Source organism: Rhea pennata, chromosome 18 (genome assembly GCF_028389875.1).
Source record: "Rhea pennata isolate bPtePen1 chromosome 18, bPtePen1.pri, whole genome shotgun sequence".
Taxonomy (NCBI): domain Eukaryota; kingdom Metazoa; phylum Chordata; class Aves; order Rheiformes; family Rheidae; genus Rhea; species Rhea pennata.
Window position 1 is genome coordinate 13,137,071 of NC_084680.1, and position 14,245 is coordinate 13,151,315.

Below are 14,245 nucleotides of genomic sequence, written 5' to 3' on the forward strand. Positions count from 1 at the left end.
TTTCAATACAAGCATTCACAATCAGGTATTTACTTTAGCAAAAAGTGGACGACTGTGAACATTGCCGGGAGTTCTTCAATAAAGAAGGCCGTGTGAAGGTTGCTAGTTCTGCCAAGGAAGGTTCAGATGAGGACACAGATGAGGAGAAGGAAACTCTGAAAAACCAACTGAGGGAAATGGAGCTTGAGCTGGCCCAGACCAAACTGCAGCTAGTGGAAGCAGAGTGTAAAATACAGGTAATGCTTTGGGGGTTCATTCTATAGTGCATGGTATGTCTGCATTCCTAGAAAACCGTGTTTGTTGTAGAGGGATTGGAATAGATCCTGTTGGCTGAAACTGCAACCTGCTATTTCCTGTATGGTTTACTTAACCAAACGTTGGGTTTGAAAAACATAGTGTATGCAGATAAAATAATTGAAATGACATGAATTGTATTTACTAGCGACTACAACATCCAGACATTTGCCTGGTTGTAGCACAGTACTGATCTTCTGCAACTGCTTTGAAGAAATACAGGGGTTTATGCTTTTCTGTTTAGCTTTGACAGAGTCCTGAATCATACGTTTCCTTTATTTCATTGTAAGTGTTGAATGAAGAAGTAACGCAAGATGTTGGCCATATTTATTAAAGCATGGTTGGAAAACACTTTGGGTATTTGAGGTATTTGAGTAAAATATAACAAAATTGTTCTGTGTGCCTCAATCTGGCATGTCGTTGTCTCTTTACAAACACTCAAAAACTAGTTTGTAGAAAGTCCACTTCCTGTGGGAATACTTCCCTCTCACTGTTTTGATAGGAATGAATTAGAGGGTGTGGAGGTACTAATGAAATTTGGATGTTTCATGAAAGGCAATGCTTTTTAAAGGTTTTTATTTCATCTGCTTGTGGTACTACTTTTATGTAAGACTTGTTTACCTTCTGAAGTGGCTACGAGACTGTAGATGTCCTAGAGTTCTCTAAGTTTAACTTATATAGCTTCGTTCTGTGTATACATAACAAATAAATTACGTTTCTGTTTGCAGGATTTGGAGCACCATTTGGGTCTGGCATTGAATGAGGTACAAGCTGCAAAGAAAACATGGTTCAACAGAACAATAAGCTCTATAAAAACAGTGACTGGAGTCCAAGGAAAAGAGACTTGTTGAAAAGCAGAACTCTGTCAAACACACCTTCTTAACTCAACACCTTTTGTTGCCTTCCTTGGCCAGCTGTTTAATTCTGTGACATGAGAGGACCAGAATGTAAATAAAATAGAAACACAGCATGTCAGGATTCCATAGGTCAGTGGTAAAGAGGATGGAAACACAAAAAAAAGGTTTTACTGCTAGACATGGGATCTTCATACTACTGATATTTAACAGGTGATGTAGCTAGATTGAAGCTCTTCAGAGAAACACTCCATTCTGCGGTCTGGCTGGAGGCTTTTCACAGACTAGGTACGAGAACTTACCAAACCCTAATTGTTAAGTTTACATATGATAGGTTTTTTTACAGTTATAACCTTTTTTAATATTTTATTTGAAAGGAAAAGTGTCACTAACAAAGTAAAAAAAAAAAAAAAAGAAAAGAAAAAAAGGAAAAAAGGAAAAAAAGAAAAAAAGAAAAAAAGAAAAAAGACTTTAGCAAGAACTACATCAGTGCCAGAGAGCAGTCCCCAGAGGTAGGATATGGAGAGTAGGAGGTGACATGTTTTGCTTTACGAAGGGGGATGATTTCAGCATTTCTGTCGGAGCAATCCCACTTTGTTTTGGTAGATGCAACATCCATCTCTCAATGTTTGGCATTTCTTTCTGTTACTAATCAATTCTATGCAACTCTGGGCTTTTTTGGCATGGGCTGCCAAGCAAATTCACAACCTGAGGTTGGGAGCTTTGTCTGAGTGCTAGACAATAATCAGAATTCTTGGCAAATTTCTGTTTCACTTCTGTGTCATGTTGTTAGATCCACACATCAACAGCATTAAACTCCCTGACACCAGGACTGCTAATAAGTACTAATTATGTGGATGGTCTGACATTTAAGTAAGTCTTTTTGTTCGTTTTTTGTCGAGTTTTTATTTGTTTTTGTTTGGTTTTTACCCGGCTGTAGCAGGCCTTCTGTGAAGCTCTGAGAAAGCTTCCAGGATTTAGTTTTGCACATAGGTATGAATGGGACAAAGAAACAATAAACTGAGATATATATGAGGCAAAAATCACTGCGTGAGTGTAGCTATGAGGATCTATAGCTGTCCAACTGGCTTCCCTGGTAACATGTTCAGAGGTTGTGTAGGTCATTTTCCACACTCGATGCAGTTGCACTAATAGGTGCTAAACGTGCTTGGATTTCTTATCCGTTGGATTGTTTTAAGTTCTCACCAGAAAGCTGTAGAATGGAGTTTTGCACCTTGTAATTTTTTTAATTTATAATGGTTTGTGTTATGCTGAAGTATCTATTGCATCAGTGGATAAATTTTGTGTGCAGTGTGAGTATAAGCTGGTAACAATAAGAGGCACTGGTTTGTATATAAAGATATTTGGTTTATTTTGTATTTCTACCTTTTTCTTGTTTACTGTACTAATGCTAGCTAATGTACTCTGTAACTACAGAATAGAACATGCTATGTCCAAGCTTTTTTCCTTAATTGCATACATTATCTCTATTGTTTAATACCAAAAAAAATACTGTAACTCCATCAATATTAGATGCGTGGACATTGTGGTAGCATAGTTGCAGTGTGTATACTTTATGAATTGAAATATAAACTAGTAAAATTGTATAACTATTTTGTTGTTTCATTTTATTTTAACAGCAAATTCATTAAATATTTTGCAATACAAAGCCAATTCTCTTTTTAAAATAGAAGCTTTAGCACCTGAAGCTTCTCTAAGGCATAAACAATATTAATGCTGTAAAGGGCTTGCTCAAAAGACTGCATATTCATGGTGTTGCCAATACTGCCTTATATAATAAAATCTAGGTTTTGCTTTGAAAAAAGAAACTGCAAAAGTGGCCTTGTGCACCTTGAGGTCTGTGACTTAGTATTTCTCAAGTATGTCCAATTTAGAATGTTTTTTCCTTGGCCCTCCAGATTCTGCTTGGATCTGCAAAAAAATATAGGCAATTTCTGCTCATCATCATCAGTAACATAAATTCAGTGGGGTCAAATGTTGTTCACGTCATCTTCACTGGGATTTTTTAGTCATAGCTGAACATAGGGTTTAGCTGCGCAACTGGATGACTGTACTAATTGGGTCACAGTGCAGCTCAGGCTCCCATAGCTGCGTGTGTTCTGCAGAGATAACAAGTAGTAAAAATGTATTTTTGTCACTGAAATGACTAAAGGTGACTCTGAAAACAGCCCTGCTCTGGGAGGCTGTTATCACACTGTCACTTTTCTAACTATACTTTTGCTTTAAGAGCATGGCATTATAAGGTTATGCGTAGTCTTTACTGCTTCTTTCACAGAAGAACATCCCTTGATAATTTCAGCTCTGCAATTTCTGAAAAATTATAACTTTTGCAGGAAGTTTGAAGGTAATAGCAGAAAGAGAGAAAAACCCAAACCCAAAACCTAAAGTACTTAATCTATTTGTCTTCTCAGAGAGACTGGGAAATAGTGTAACTTCCTCTTTCCTCCAAAAAGAGGTACTTAGAGGGAGGAAAAAGCTGGCTTTTTTGTTAAGATCTCATCCATTCTTTAAGTAAGCATTGCCTGAAAATTGCGCACATAAAATTATTTTAGTATGGATAATAGCACATACATAATGGGAAACTAATTTCTTTGCAGAGTTTTCTAAGAAATATGTTATAGCCAGACTCTAGTCATTCTGGGTTATTTTAGATATCTGTCTGAAGGATTTTGATGCTTGGAGATAAATGTTACTTACATCTTTAAATGGAGTCCCATCTGAGTCCATTTAAAAAACCCACAACTAATTAAGAAAAATGGCTCTTGTGTTGAGACACGTATCTTCTGAAACTCAATTACGTATGAAATACAACAAGGAAGCATATCATTTTTAAGATGAGGAAGATGCATTAACAGATGTTCAAGACTATGAATAAACAAGGTAAAAAAAGACATAGATTCAAAGCTGCTGTAAGCAAGAGTATTTTACAAATCTGTAAGCTAAAAGGAATGGGCCTACTTGTTAGCATTTCTGGCATTAATAAGATGGCTAGTTATCTACTGCTAGTTAATTATTTTTCTCTTCACATCTGCCTCTCAGCTGCTTCTGTGCACCAAGCTCAGTGTAAGTGCCACTCTCCTGATGTTATTTTTTGTCTGGAGCGCTCCAGACGCTAGCTTCCTAATGCTTTGCATTTTCTGTGCTGCATCAGTCTCTTTCTGCGCTTGTGTAGTATGATAGCCCTAGCATTATCATCTCATTTTTGCTGCAGAATATTTTACTACTTGGCTGTTCAAGGTCTTCAGCTGGAAGTGAATATTCTAGATCTATCAAAAAGTTTTACCCTTAAGTGTTGCTGGTTGCCACCTTAAAATTTATATAACCACCTCCCTGACTTTTTTTAGCTGCCCTTCTTATCCATGGCAGTGATGTAAAGTTCCTGTTATCAAGAGGAGGATTTCACTCCATCTGTTCGACAGCTTGGCTTGCGTTCATCCAGCCTAACTTTAGACACTTCACAGAGGTGCCTAACTTAAGAGTTTAAGCTGACTAGGGTTTTTCAGTAGTCGCTGAGGAGGGAGAAACACATTGAGAGGCAGGTGGTTTTGCCCAGACAGCTTCCTTATGCTTTCATTGCATGAGGAAGCTAGCATGAACCAACTAAACTAAAGGTCTTTCTTAAATAAAAATTTAATCAAAATGTGGCATCTGTGCACACATACAGCATTGCTTTTGATTTTAAATGTTCCTATTTTTTCTTTCTTCCATTTCTTACTGTGCAGTATCTTCCCTTCTGAATTACCTAAGGTGGTCAAGGACTTTGAAAAAAAAGTGTTTAAAATACTGCTAGAATTTCCTGCTACAAGTCTGTAATGACTTCGAGGAATGAGGATCTGATTTGCTGCATTTTCTGCTAATGAAGTAAGACAAAAACATAATCCTGCACTGAAGGCTTTTTTCCAAGGATAATCTGGGCACGCAGCTGCAGCTGAGTTACACGAACGGTGGGAAAGTGTGGACTGCAAGAATAAAAGCATGATCGCATCTGTTAAGGAAGCTGGTTTAACGGTTATTGCCAGACTTTAGTGTAACGTTGGAGGTCAAGTGCTTTCTTGTATTGTAGGGCTTAGCCTAACGTGTGAGTAGAGACGCTGCCTTGCAAACGCGTGCTCGGGGTATAGAGGCCAATTTCTGCTACCACTGGAAATGAGAGGAGAGTAACGCATGAAAATTGGATCGTGCTAACGCTTCTCATCCCTCGCGTCTACAGCTAATAGAGCAGCTTGGAAACCGCTTCTCCTCGGCCTGCAGCTTGAACCGCCCTGGGAAGGGTTTCCAGTGGCACAACTCTGGTTTACGTTTTGGCTCTCCGGCACGCCGGGCTGCGGCGATGGCGATTTGCCCGTCCTGGCGGGAAGCCAGGAAGCCGTGGCGGCGGCGGGAGCTGCTGCGCGCGCCTGCTTTACCGTGACAGGAAAACGGGCTCCGTCCTGTGAAAGCGGCTTCGGGCTGAGCTACGTCCGAAGTGTTAAGCAGCTTGAGGGACCGGTTTGCTGAGGGACAGGTTCAAGCCTGCGTTTCGGCGAGTTGAGGCCTGGATTTTCCCCTAAGCCACCTGACAGGGGCAGCCCAAGCCTGGCGGCTCTTCGCGCTCTGCCCCAGGCGCCGGTCGCCGTCCCGAAGGACTTGCTGTTCTCCGGACGGGGGCTCTGCTATTTTCTATATGAAAGTAACAGGCCATAAATACAAAGACCGGAAACGTGAGAAGGCCTTTACTAGTCTCTTTATTTTTTATTTTTTAAACGGGGCCGGAGGGTTTCGGGTGCCTGGACGCCCTCGGGGCTGGGCGGCACAGACGAAGCCCGCGCGCCGCCTCACAGGCGCTAATGGCTTCCTCCTCGCCGCTGAGGAGCGGGGGGCGGATCCTGCGGGGCCTAGCGCTGGGTCTGATAGGCGGAGGCGCTGATTGGCAGCAGGAGCAGCCCGTGAGAAGCGGCCGCTCCTGGGGCGGGCGATGAGGCGTCGCCGCCAGCGGCCGCCTGCCGGCGCCATCTTGCCTGCTGGAGGCGGTGGCGCTGCGCGGGGAAGGGGGCCGCGGCGCGGTCGGAAGAGGCTGGATCTGGCCGGGCACACTAGACGGGCCCGGGGAGGAGCCGCGCGGCCGGTGCCGCAGGTACTGGGGCCTCGCTGCGTGGCAGTTCCCAGTGTCACCCGAGAGGCATCTGCGGCATGTGGGGGCCCCTGAGGTGGCTGCGCCCCTCGGGCTCTCCCGGCACCCAGGCGGTGGGACCTGCAGGTGCCTTGGGCCACCAGCGCAGAGCAGAACAGCAGCGGTAGAGAAGAAGGTGTTAATTGCCTGAGTCGGTAACACCGAGGAGAAGGCTGCGCTGGACTCTGTAGCATGTTAAAGGCCTTCGTGGAGACGAGGTAAAACTGTTCTAACTCCTCTGGGATGTGAGTTGCCGAGTGCTCGTGCCCGCCCTTTGCAGACAATGCCGTAGGCCCCTTAGGTTGGGGAAGGTTGTAGGTTCACTTCACACGTGTAGCATTCATGCATTGGCACCTTCTCATCCCAGGGGTCATTTTTATGCCACCTTGTTACAGTTGTAGACTGGTTTGTTCCGTGCTTTGCTGGGAGGTGAAGTAAGGCCTCGTGATAATGGAGAGCTTTGAAATAGGGTGTGAGAACTGATAGAGCTTTATGCACTTGAACTGCTTGATCTATAATCTGATGAGTGTCTGCTGCCTTGCACTATTCTCGCCTTGGAGACCCGTGTTCATGCTGTAAAGCTTAATACTTCATGAAGACCTTCCCCTTTCCGCATGCTAACCCTTTAAACTTTATAGATTGTCAGTTGTTTGAATGAGTTATTTAAAACTGCTCAAGTTATTAAGCCAGGGAAGCTAAGGATATTAGATGCCCAGCATTAGTCATACCTCTATATGAACTCTCATTTCCTTCTAGCAGATGGAAAATATGCAGTCTGCAGGATACTTGGAGTAGTTACAAGACCTAGAACATTTCATGTTCCTCTCCTTGAGTCTCTGTTCTGAGAGTTGTTACGTACTACTTGCACAAAAAGGCTACTGCTAAGAGGAAATGTAGTAAAATTGAAGTGTGTTTGGATTAATCTATGAAATGTATTTGTAATACATGTTGAACTTGGCTAATAGTACTAATTAGTCTTTCTGTTACTCTGTTGCTTTATTAGTATTGGTTAATGTGAGGCATAGCAAACTTCATAGCAACAATTTAACATAGAAAGCTTTTCAAAATATGATGGAAAAACTTCAAATTTTGCTTAATTCAAATGTTAGGGCAAAAAGATTTTTTCATGAGCTTTAGTGCTGAGATACAGTTGGAGGCAATTACCTAAATTGTTTACTTTACCATGATCTCCCTGTGTGGCCTTCAGTGTACAGCTTAACTTTGTATGTGACTGCCTCTGGAGGTGATAATTTTCTTCAAAGCATAGATCTTTTTTTTTAATTGAAGTTAGTTATGCTATTGAAGAGATTCTGCATAGTCAACAGCTTGTATGATGAATACCACAACTTTTAGCAAGATTCTACCACTGCTTGGATAGAAACACAGCAACTCTGGACTCGCAGGCTCTGGAATGATGTATCTCATTGGTTTATTACTGAGAAGTAGTTCATTTTCTTGTCAGCTCTTGAAGGCAGCCAGAGTGTTTGTCAGACCTAAGAGTTTCAGCTAGTCCACTAGCAGTTCACTAGCAGAAGGAGGTTTTAACAGAAAGTAGCTAGCTGGTTTTCGTGTACAGAGCAAATATTTTAAAGAAGAAATAAACAAATGAAATTGCAGTTCACACAGCTTTAAAAAGGTCTGAGAGGGCCTAACTTCTGTGCAGGGTCAGTCAAGTGAAGGAAGTGGAGGAACAGCCTCTACAACTCTATGTGTGTGTGCAGCCTGCTTTTGTTGAAAGGAATCATGAAACATCCTGAGCAGAGCACATGTAATATGGCCTCTGCATTTCTTTCTAGCTTGTGACTTCTGTTGTTCCAACCCTGGGCATTGCTTATGCTGGCATAGTTAGGAAGACGTAGAATGCATCCATAAGCCTAGATATAAGTTCTGAGGTGCTGCAAGGGAGCCTAGATATAAGTTCTGAGGTGCTGCAAGGGTATTCAACCTGTGCTGTGACAGCCTAGTGAGGAGAATCCTGATTTCAGTGAAAGACTTGGCAAAATCACAACATAGTTCTGACCTGTCTTTCCTGAATATGTGTGTTGATTTTGTACAGTGTCCCCTCTTCTCATATGCTAGAACCCCGAGCTTTTCATCTAAGAGTTCTCTCTTTGATCGTGTTCTTGGTTATGATGTCTTGGGGCTTTCAAGGCTTGGGTTTCTGTTGCTGGGTTTGTTTTTTGCCCTTAGGCAGTGGTCTGACGCTGCTGTGGATCTTGGTTGTTGATATGATTTGATCCTTCTATTGGGTACTTCCTGAGCAGTGTGATGGGCAGTGTCTAATGGACATACCTGTCTTAGTCACTGTTGAGACACTGCATTGCTGGCATTGCATGTGACATTCCACGGGTGGGATGACTTGGATATTCACAGCCTTAGTAAACTGGCTATTTCTGCAGGCTCTGAAATGATGCAAGCAGGAAAGGCATGTGCGCCTGTGTTGTATGTGGTGAAGGGAACCCTGTCCCTTATGAAGGGCTAAGAAATGCCAGCAGAGTAACAAGTGCAATAGTGATAGATTTGCAGCCTGCTAGATACGAAGCAGAAGCCCTAATTGTACAGAGTCTACAGTAAGCATATACTATGACTATGCCAAAGCTGTGCATTTAAATTCCCTGCTGTGAGCATCTGCTGATGCATAGAGTTGTCTAGGTGATTGAGCGTAAAGAGTGACCTTGGAGCCACATCCATAAATGCCCTTTGGGAGGTGATGCTAGAATGACTCCTGATTAGGTTTTCAAATCTACTATCTGGCTAGTTTATCTCAGGTGGGAAAAGAAATCTGCAGTGCAGATTTCATTCAGTTTCTATGCACGAGAAAGGGAGGTTAAAATACTTGCTGAGATGAGGTTGAGAGCTGTGCTACTGGAGCATTCACAGTGTCAGCAAAGGGTTTAAATTCTTTTAAGAATACTGTAGAGAACTATTGTAGTTTTGGCACCGTTCTTGGACAGAAAGGGAGGAAGTGGCCTAATACCCTTCTGTGACCTGAAGGCTTATGGTGGTTTAAAGTGGATTTTATGGTTATTAAATAACTGCACCAGTCTGAATGGATGGGAGGGAGGAGGAGAATGAAGACTGGTTGCCTACAGGGTGTAGTGTGTATATATTTGGCCTCTCTGACTACCCAGGACATGGCAGCACTGCTGCAGAATCCCTCTGAGACTCACTTGTGGAAGAAGAGCCCATCTAGCATGGTGGGGGGGAGGATAGCATTTCTAGGAGAAGAAAACTATGCAGCTCCCTAAGGTGTTACGCATGGCATGGTTAAAAACTCAGCATGCCAGAGGGGCTATGGAAGCCTGTGCCAGACTTCTTTGAATTATGGATGAGATGTCTGCTTCTAGCACAGACACGAACAGCAAACTGTACAGCTCCTGGGTGCCTTTAGCAAAAGCATTACAGTAAAAGACTGTTTTTAGAAACCACTAGGTCCCCAACAGCCTGATCAGAACTCTTAACGTCTTTAGAAGTTAGTTGTTATTCATATCCATGGTTAAAGTGAGGAGGCCAGCAATGGGTAGTATAATTGGGAAGTTCTAAATTTTGTCTAGATCTCCATCCAGTTGTTTGCAGCGACAGTCATCTCACCTGCTAGAATATAGTGTATTACTCGCCTTTTTCTTGACCTACTTTTATGTACTCCTAAGCTGGATTTGTTCTAGTCTGGCGAAGAATCTGTGATGCACCCTTTTCTGTACTGGTTCAAGTAGCTATGTGAAGGATAGATCATTTCTTAAACTGCACTATCATGGGAATGGTTGGTTGATTTCTGTGCCTTCCATCCCCAAGTACAAAGCTGTTGTGTAGGAACAATCGCATCCTTCTACCAGGTACAGCGCAGGGCTCTCCCTTCACTCTTGACAAGACAGAATGAAATCAACTTGAATGAGATGTGCCATTTGTGGCTTGCAAACTGAGCTCTTGGCTTTCCTGGTAAAAAGCAGCTTTCTTCTTGCCTAGAAATGGAGTCATCAGAGTTAATTTGGAGGAGTTTCATGCAAGTTGGCTTAATCTTCTGGGTTTTGAAGCCTTTCATCTTAACGAGCATAAGGAAGGTTTTTTGGAAGAAATTTATTAATAGAAGATGGAGAAAGTTCTCTTCACACTTACCCTAGCTGCAAGGATCTGGTCTCTGTCTTTCAGATTTGTTTATTCACAGCCTATACTGAGGCACCCACAGATCTCTACAGTCTGCAAGCTTCAGATACAGGAAGTTATGTACCTTCAATATGTAACAACATTTTTTTCAAAACCAGGCTGTGCATTAAAACCAGGAGAACTGACTGGTATTTTGCAACTCAGATCTCTGTCCATGTGCTTGCTCTGGGCTGTATGCAAAAATTCTGTTACCACATCAAGTCCTGAGGTGTCATAAACATAGGAGTTTGTCTGGAACTCTTGCAGGGCAACATAGTTTTATTTACAGAGCCACTGTTTATCTTCTTGCCTGGTGTTAGCCTTTCCTCTTCTGCTGTACTCAGTAGCCCCTCAGGTTAAAAAACAAAAAGAACAAACCTTGAATAAATTATAACCAGCAGAGGGCTGAGTCTGCCTTTGCTGCAAGCAGGAAATCACATCTTTGGCCTATGTCAGCACCTGAGGAAAGGGCACTGGAGGGAAATGCTATTTGTGCTGGGGTATGTGACCCTTTTTTGAGATCCAGAGCCCTGCTTTGCTTTTTGCCTTGTGTTTCTGCCTGGAGCAAGAAAGCCTCTCTCCATGTTATTAAAATGAGAGTACACACAGGCTTTTTTATACCTTTACAAATAAATAAATAAATGTGGTGGAATATATAACTCAAAGTGAAATGGATTCAAGGCCCTGAAAACATCAGCAGCTCTTTTTTAAGTTGAGTGTACCCAAGGACTGGGGTGACAAAAGGGGAGGATGATTTATAGCTTAGCAAATGGGAAAGAGAAGAACTCTTTCTAGCTGACGTGCTGGAATTCAATCCTGCAGGAAAGGACTCAAGTCAGCATTACATCGTGAGCAATTAAGTGAGCTGACATTTCTCTTGCAGACAGAAAGGTGCTGTCTACAAAGAATTTGTGCTAGCTTAGCAGAGGTGACAGTCATGGTGAAGAAGTTACTGTATTGAAGGCTTGCTTGGTAAGGTTAGGTTGTACCAAGTAAGTGGAAGTGCCAGCAGGGAGTTTGCAGCAGCAATGGAGACTCTTTTAGCCTTTGAGAGACTAGGAGATGGTGGGACTGAAGGACATGGCAATAGCTATGTGGGATTTTTGGCCTGAATTTAGACCACTCCATTTGGTATCCAGTGGGCAGTTTTGTGATCTGGCCTCTTACATGCTCTTTATGGAAAAACTGTAATTGATTCCATGCTTATGTCTTTCCTCTGAGTGGCAGCTGATAATTGTAACCAAAGTTACCAGTCTCCTATGCAGATAGGCCTGTGGTTCAGACTGTCATGCACATAAAGCTTCAAAATCTAAAAGCTGAGATGAGAGCCTTGTTATTACTATTCCCCTCCTCCCCCCAGGAAACCTGGTATCGGCTTTCTCTATCAGCCTTGTGGAAGGTGTCTGCCGGTCTGCAGAACATAGGAATCCTTATGCTTGAGATAATAATAAAGAACTCTACTTTAACTCTACATTAACTGTTTTTCTTTATTTTGCGAATCTCTTAAAAATAGGCCAGCATGAGGGATGGTTTAGCGATTGCTGTATACAGACCATAAGAATGCTGTTGAGTAAATAGGGGCCTTTGTCCACCTCCAGTGTCCCAAATGCCTGCTAGAAAGCTTTGCAGTGCTGCTTTTGAGATCTGTTCTTTATTCATGAGAAAGGGGAACTGGCACTTAGCTAAATCAGGCTGCTGAGATTTAGACACAATAGGATGTGGAATTTACATTGTTGTGTGTATATTATAAAAGTGAGACTGTAGTCAGTTCTCCTGAGTTTTTGGGCTCATTTATAGATGCATAAATTCTTTGCATGTGGAAGTGACAAGCTGGTTTGGTAGTTATGTGGACATCAGTTAATAAATAATTTTTTTCTGATTTCTCTGTAATCAAATACACTCTTTTTTTCAAGGTGATGTGATCACAGCAAGGTAAACTAGGCTTCCTGCTTGTTAAACAGATGGTTCCCTCTGCCTGTATCCTTCATTGCTCTGCCAGCATGAGATGTAGCTATAGCAGTCCAGCAAAAGTGGGGAGGGACTGACTGTGAGAGAAGGATCTTTTTAATGCAGATTTCACTGTGTGCTTTCATCTGTGTTTGGATTTGGGGTGATAATGCAGTGTCTATTGCTATGACCATAAAAAGCAAACAGATTTGACTTTTCAGGTGTGTGGACTTTTTTTGTAATACCAGAGAGTGAGTGCAAAGGGTCCACAAATAGCAACCTCCTGTTTCTCTTAAGCAAGACACAGTGTTAACTGCCTGCAAATTTAGGTTAGGTACAACAGGACAGGAATAAAACTCCAAGCAGAAAATGTGGAGCAGTTTTACACTGAGGAGAGATGGACATTTCAGCCTCTTTTATCACTCTGAAATCATGATTGTATTAGTCATCTCATGCTTCAGTCTTTTATCTCCACTTCCTTTCATTCCTGTGAGGCCACAGGCCATCAGCCACCTCCTGGAGCCCAGCTCATTTCATTTGTCTGTCACTGATCAGCAATTATCAGGCTACTGCTGAAGAGCCATCAGCCTTCTCAAGACCTGTGAAATGATAATTATGGGGTAGCTTTCTGAATGAATAAGCTGGCTAACATTAGGCATGTACATTGCTACAGTATTACTTTGATATATTGGGTAAAATTGGCCTCTGTTTCAGCCAGGTGTTAATGATGTTTCCTTAACTGACCATGGGGCAATTCTGTATGGATATTGTTTGCTAAATATTTGATGCAGCTCTTCATTTTAAATGAAACATGGTTTAGTTCGTTTTAGATTAGTGCTCCCTCATTGGCTCTCATGTGCATAACTGACTGACTTGCCTCACAACAGCACACTTATCTGGCTGTACACTATTTTGTTGCATGCACAGATCTCATACTGGGTCCTATTCCAGTTGTCACATAACACTAAGCTGTGGGTTTCCAAACAACTAGTTTTATTGAGAGCACTCTCAGGTGCAGTCAGCTCACACTAGATTTTAATCCTTCTTCCAGGTTGGTATCCTCTGAATTTGATTAATGACCTCTGCACTTAGACCTCTTGAAAAGACAAGCTGAATTCAAGACTAAGAAGAACAAAAAAATCCAAACCCCGTGGTTCTAAGAAGAGGTAAGGAAATACGATAAAATAACACAGAGAAGTTAACAGAATACAGTAACTGTATTCTGTAACTGTAAGGCAACAACAAGAAAAAAAGGTTGTGTTCCAGTAAATCATAGCATGAGTTGCAGCATTTAGGAAAAACAAGAACAAAACCACACAGGAGAAATTTTGCAGTATCCTCAACTTGTGCCTTAGACATCCCTGAACAGGGAAGGTGCTTGGATACCTTTGAGACCTCAAAGGACAAACTAGGACCACAGGAATTCAACATTCTAGGAAATTCAGTGGAGTTAAGGGTGGGGGGAAGACAAGTTTGAGAGAGAGACTTTACTTCCTTCTATATATTTAATCTTTTAAGAAAATAATGATGTCCAGTGTTTGTAATTAACTACGTGCTAGGAAATGCCCCATTTTCGTTTTGAGTAAAACTTGATTAATCTCTTCACATCTTTCTTTAGACTTTATTTTACTGCTTTCATTGGCTAACACCCAATTGTATTTGCATAACTTTGGTACTTAGCGTGCATGTACTAGAACTAGTCTTGTGTCCTCTATTCATCAGCACCTTTGTGAAGGAGGAATACATACTGCTCATTACAGGCAGTTTAAGTGTGCTTTAAACTCCCTTGTCAAAAACAAAGTTTTGCTAATAATACCTCTGACAAATGTAGGGAAACTTG

The 14,245-nt window shown here is 42.0% G+C and overlaps 1 protein-coding gene across 5 annotated transcripts in view; it reads left to right on the plus strand.

Annotated features, from left to right (window-relative positions):
- RABGAP1 (RAB GTPase activating protein 1) overlaps positions 1–2,758 on the plus strand; it is a 78,588-nt gene extending 75,830 nt beyond the window's left edge. For all 5 annotated transcript variants that reach the window (XM_062590630.1, XM_062590627.1, XM_062590628.1 and 2 more), the window contains 2 exons: positions 39–236; positions 1,023–2,758. In XM_062590630.1, the coding sequence (XP_062446614.1) occupies positions 39–236; positions 1,023–1,145 (321 nt within the window). In that variant the 3' untranslated portion in view covers positions 1,146–2,758. The remainder of the gene's footprint in view (positions 1–38; positions 237–1,022) is intronic.
- Positions 2,759–14,245: the final 11,487 nt, after the last annotated feature.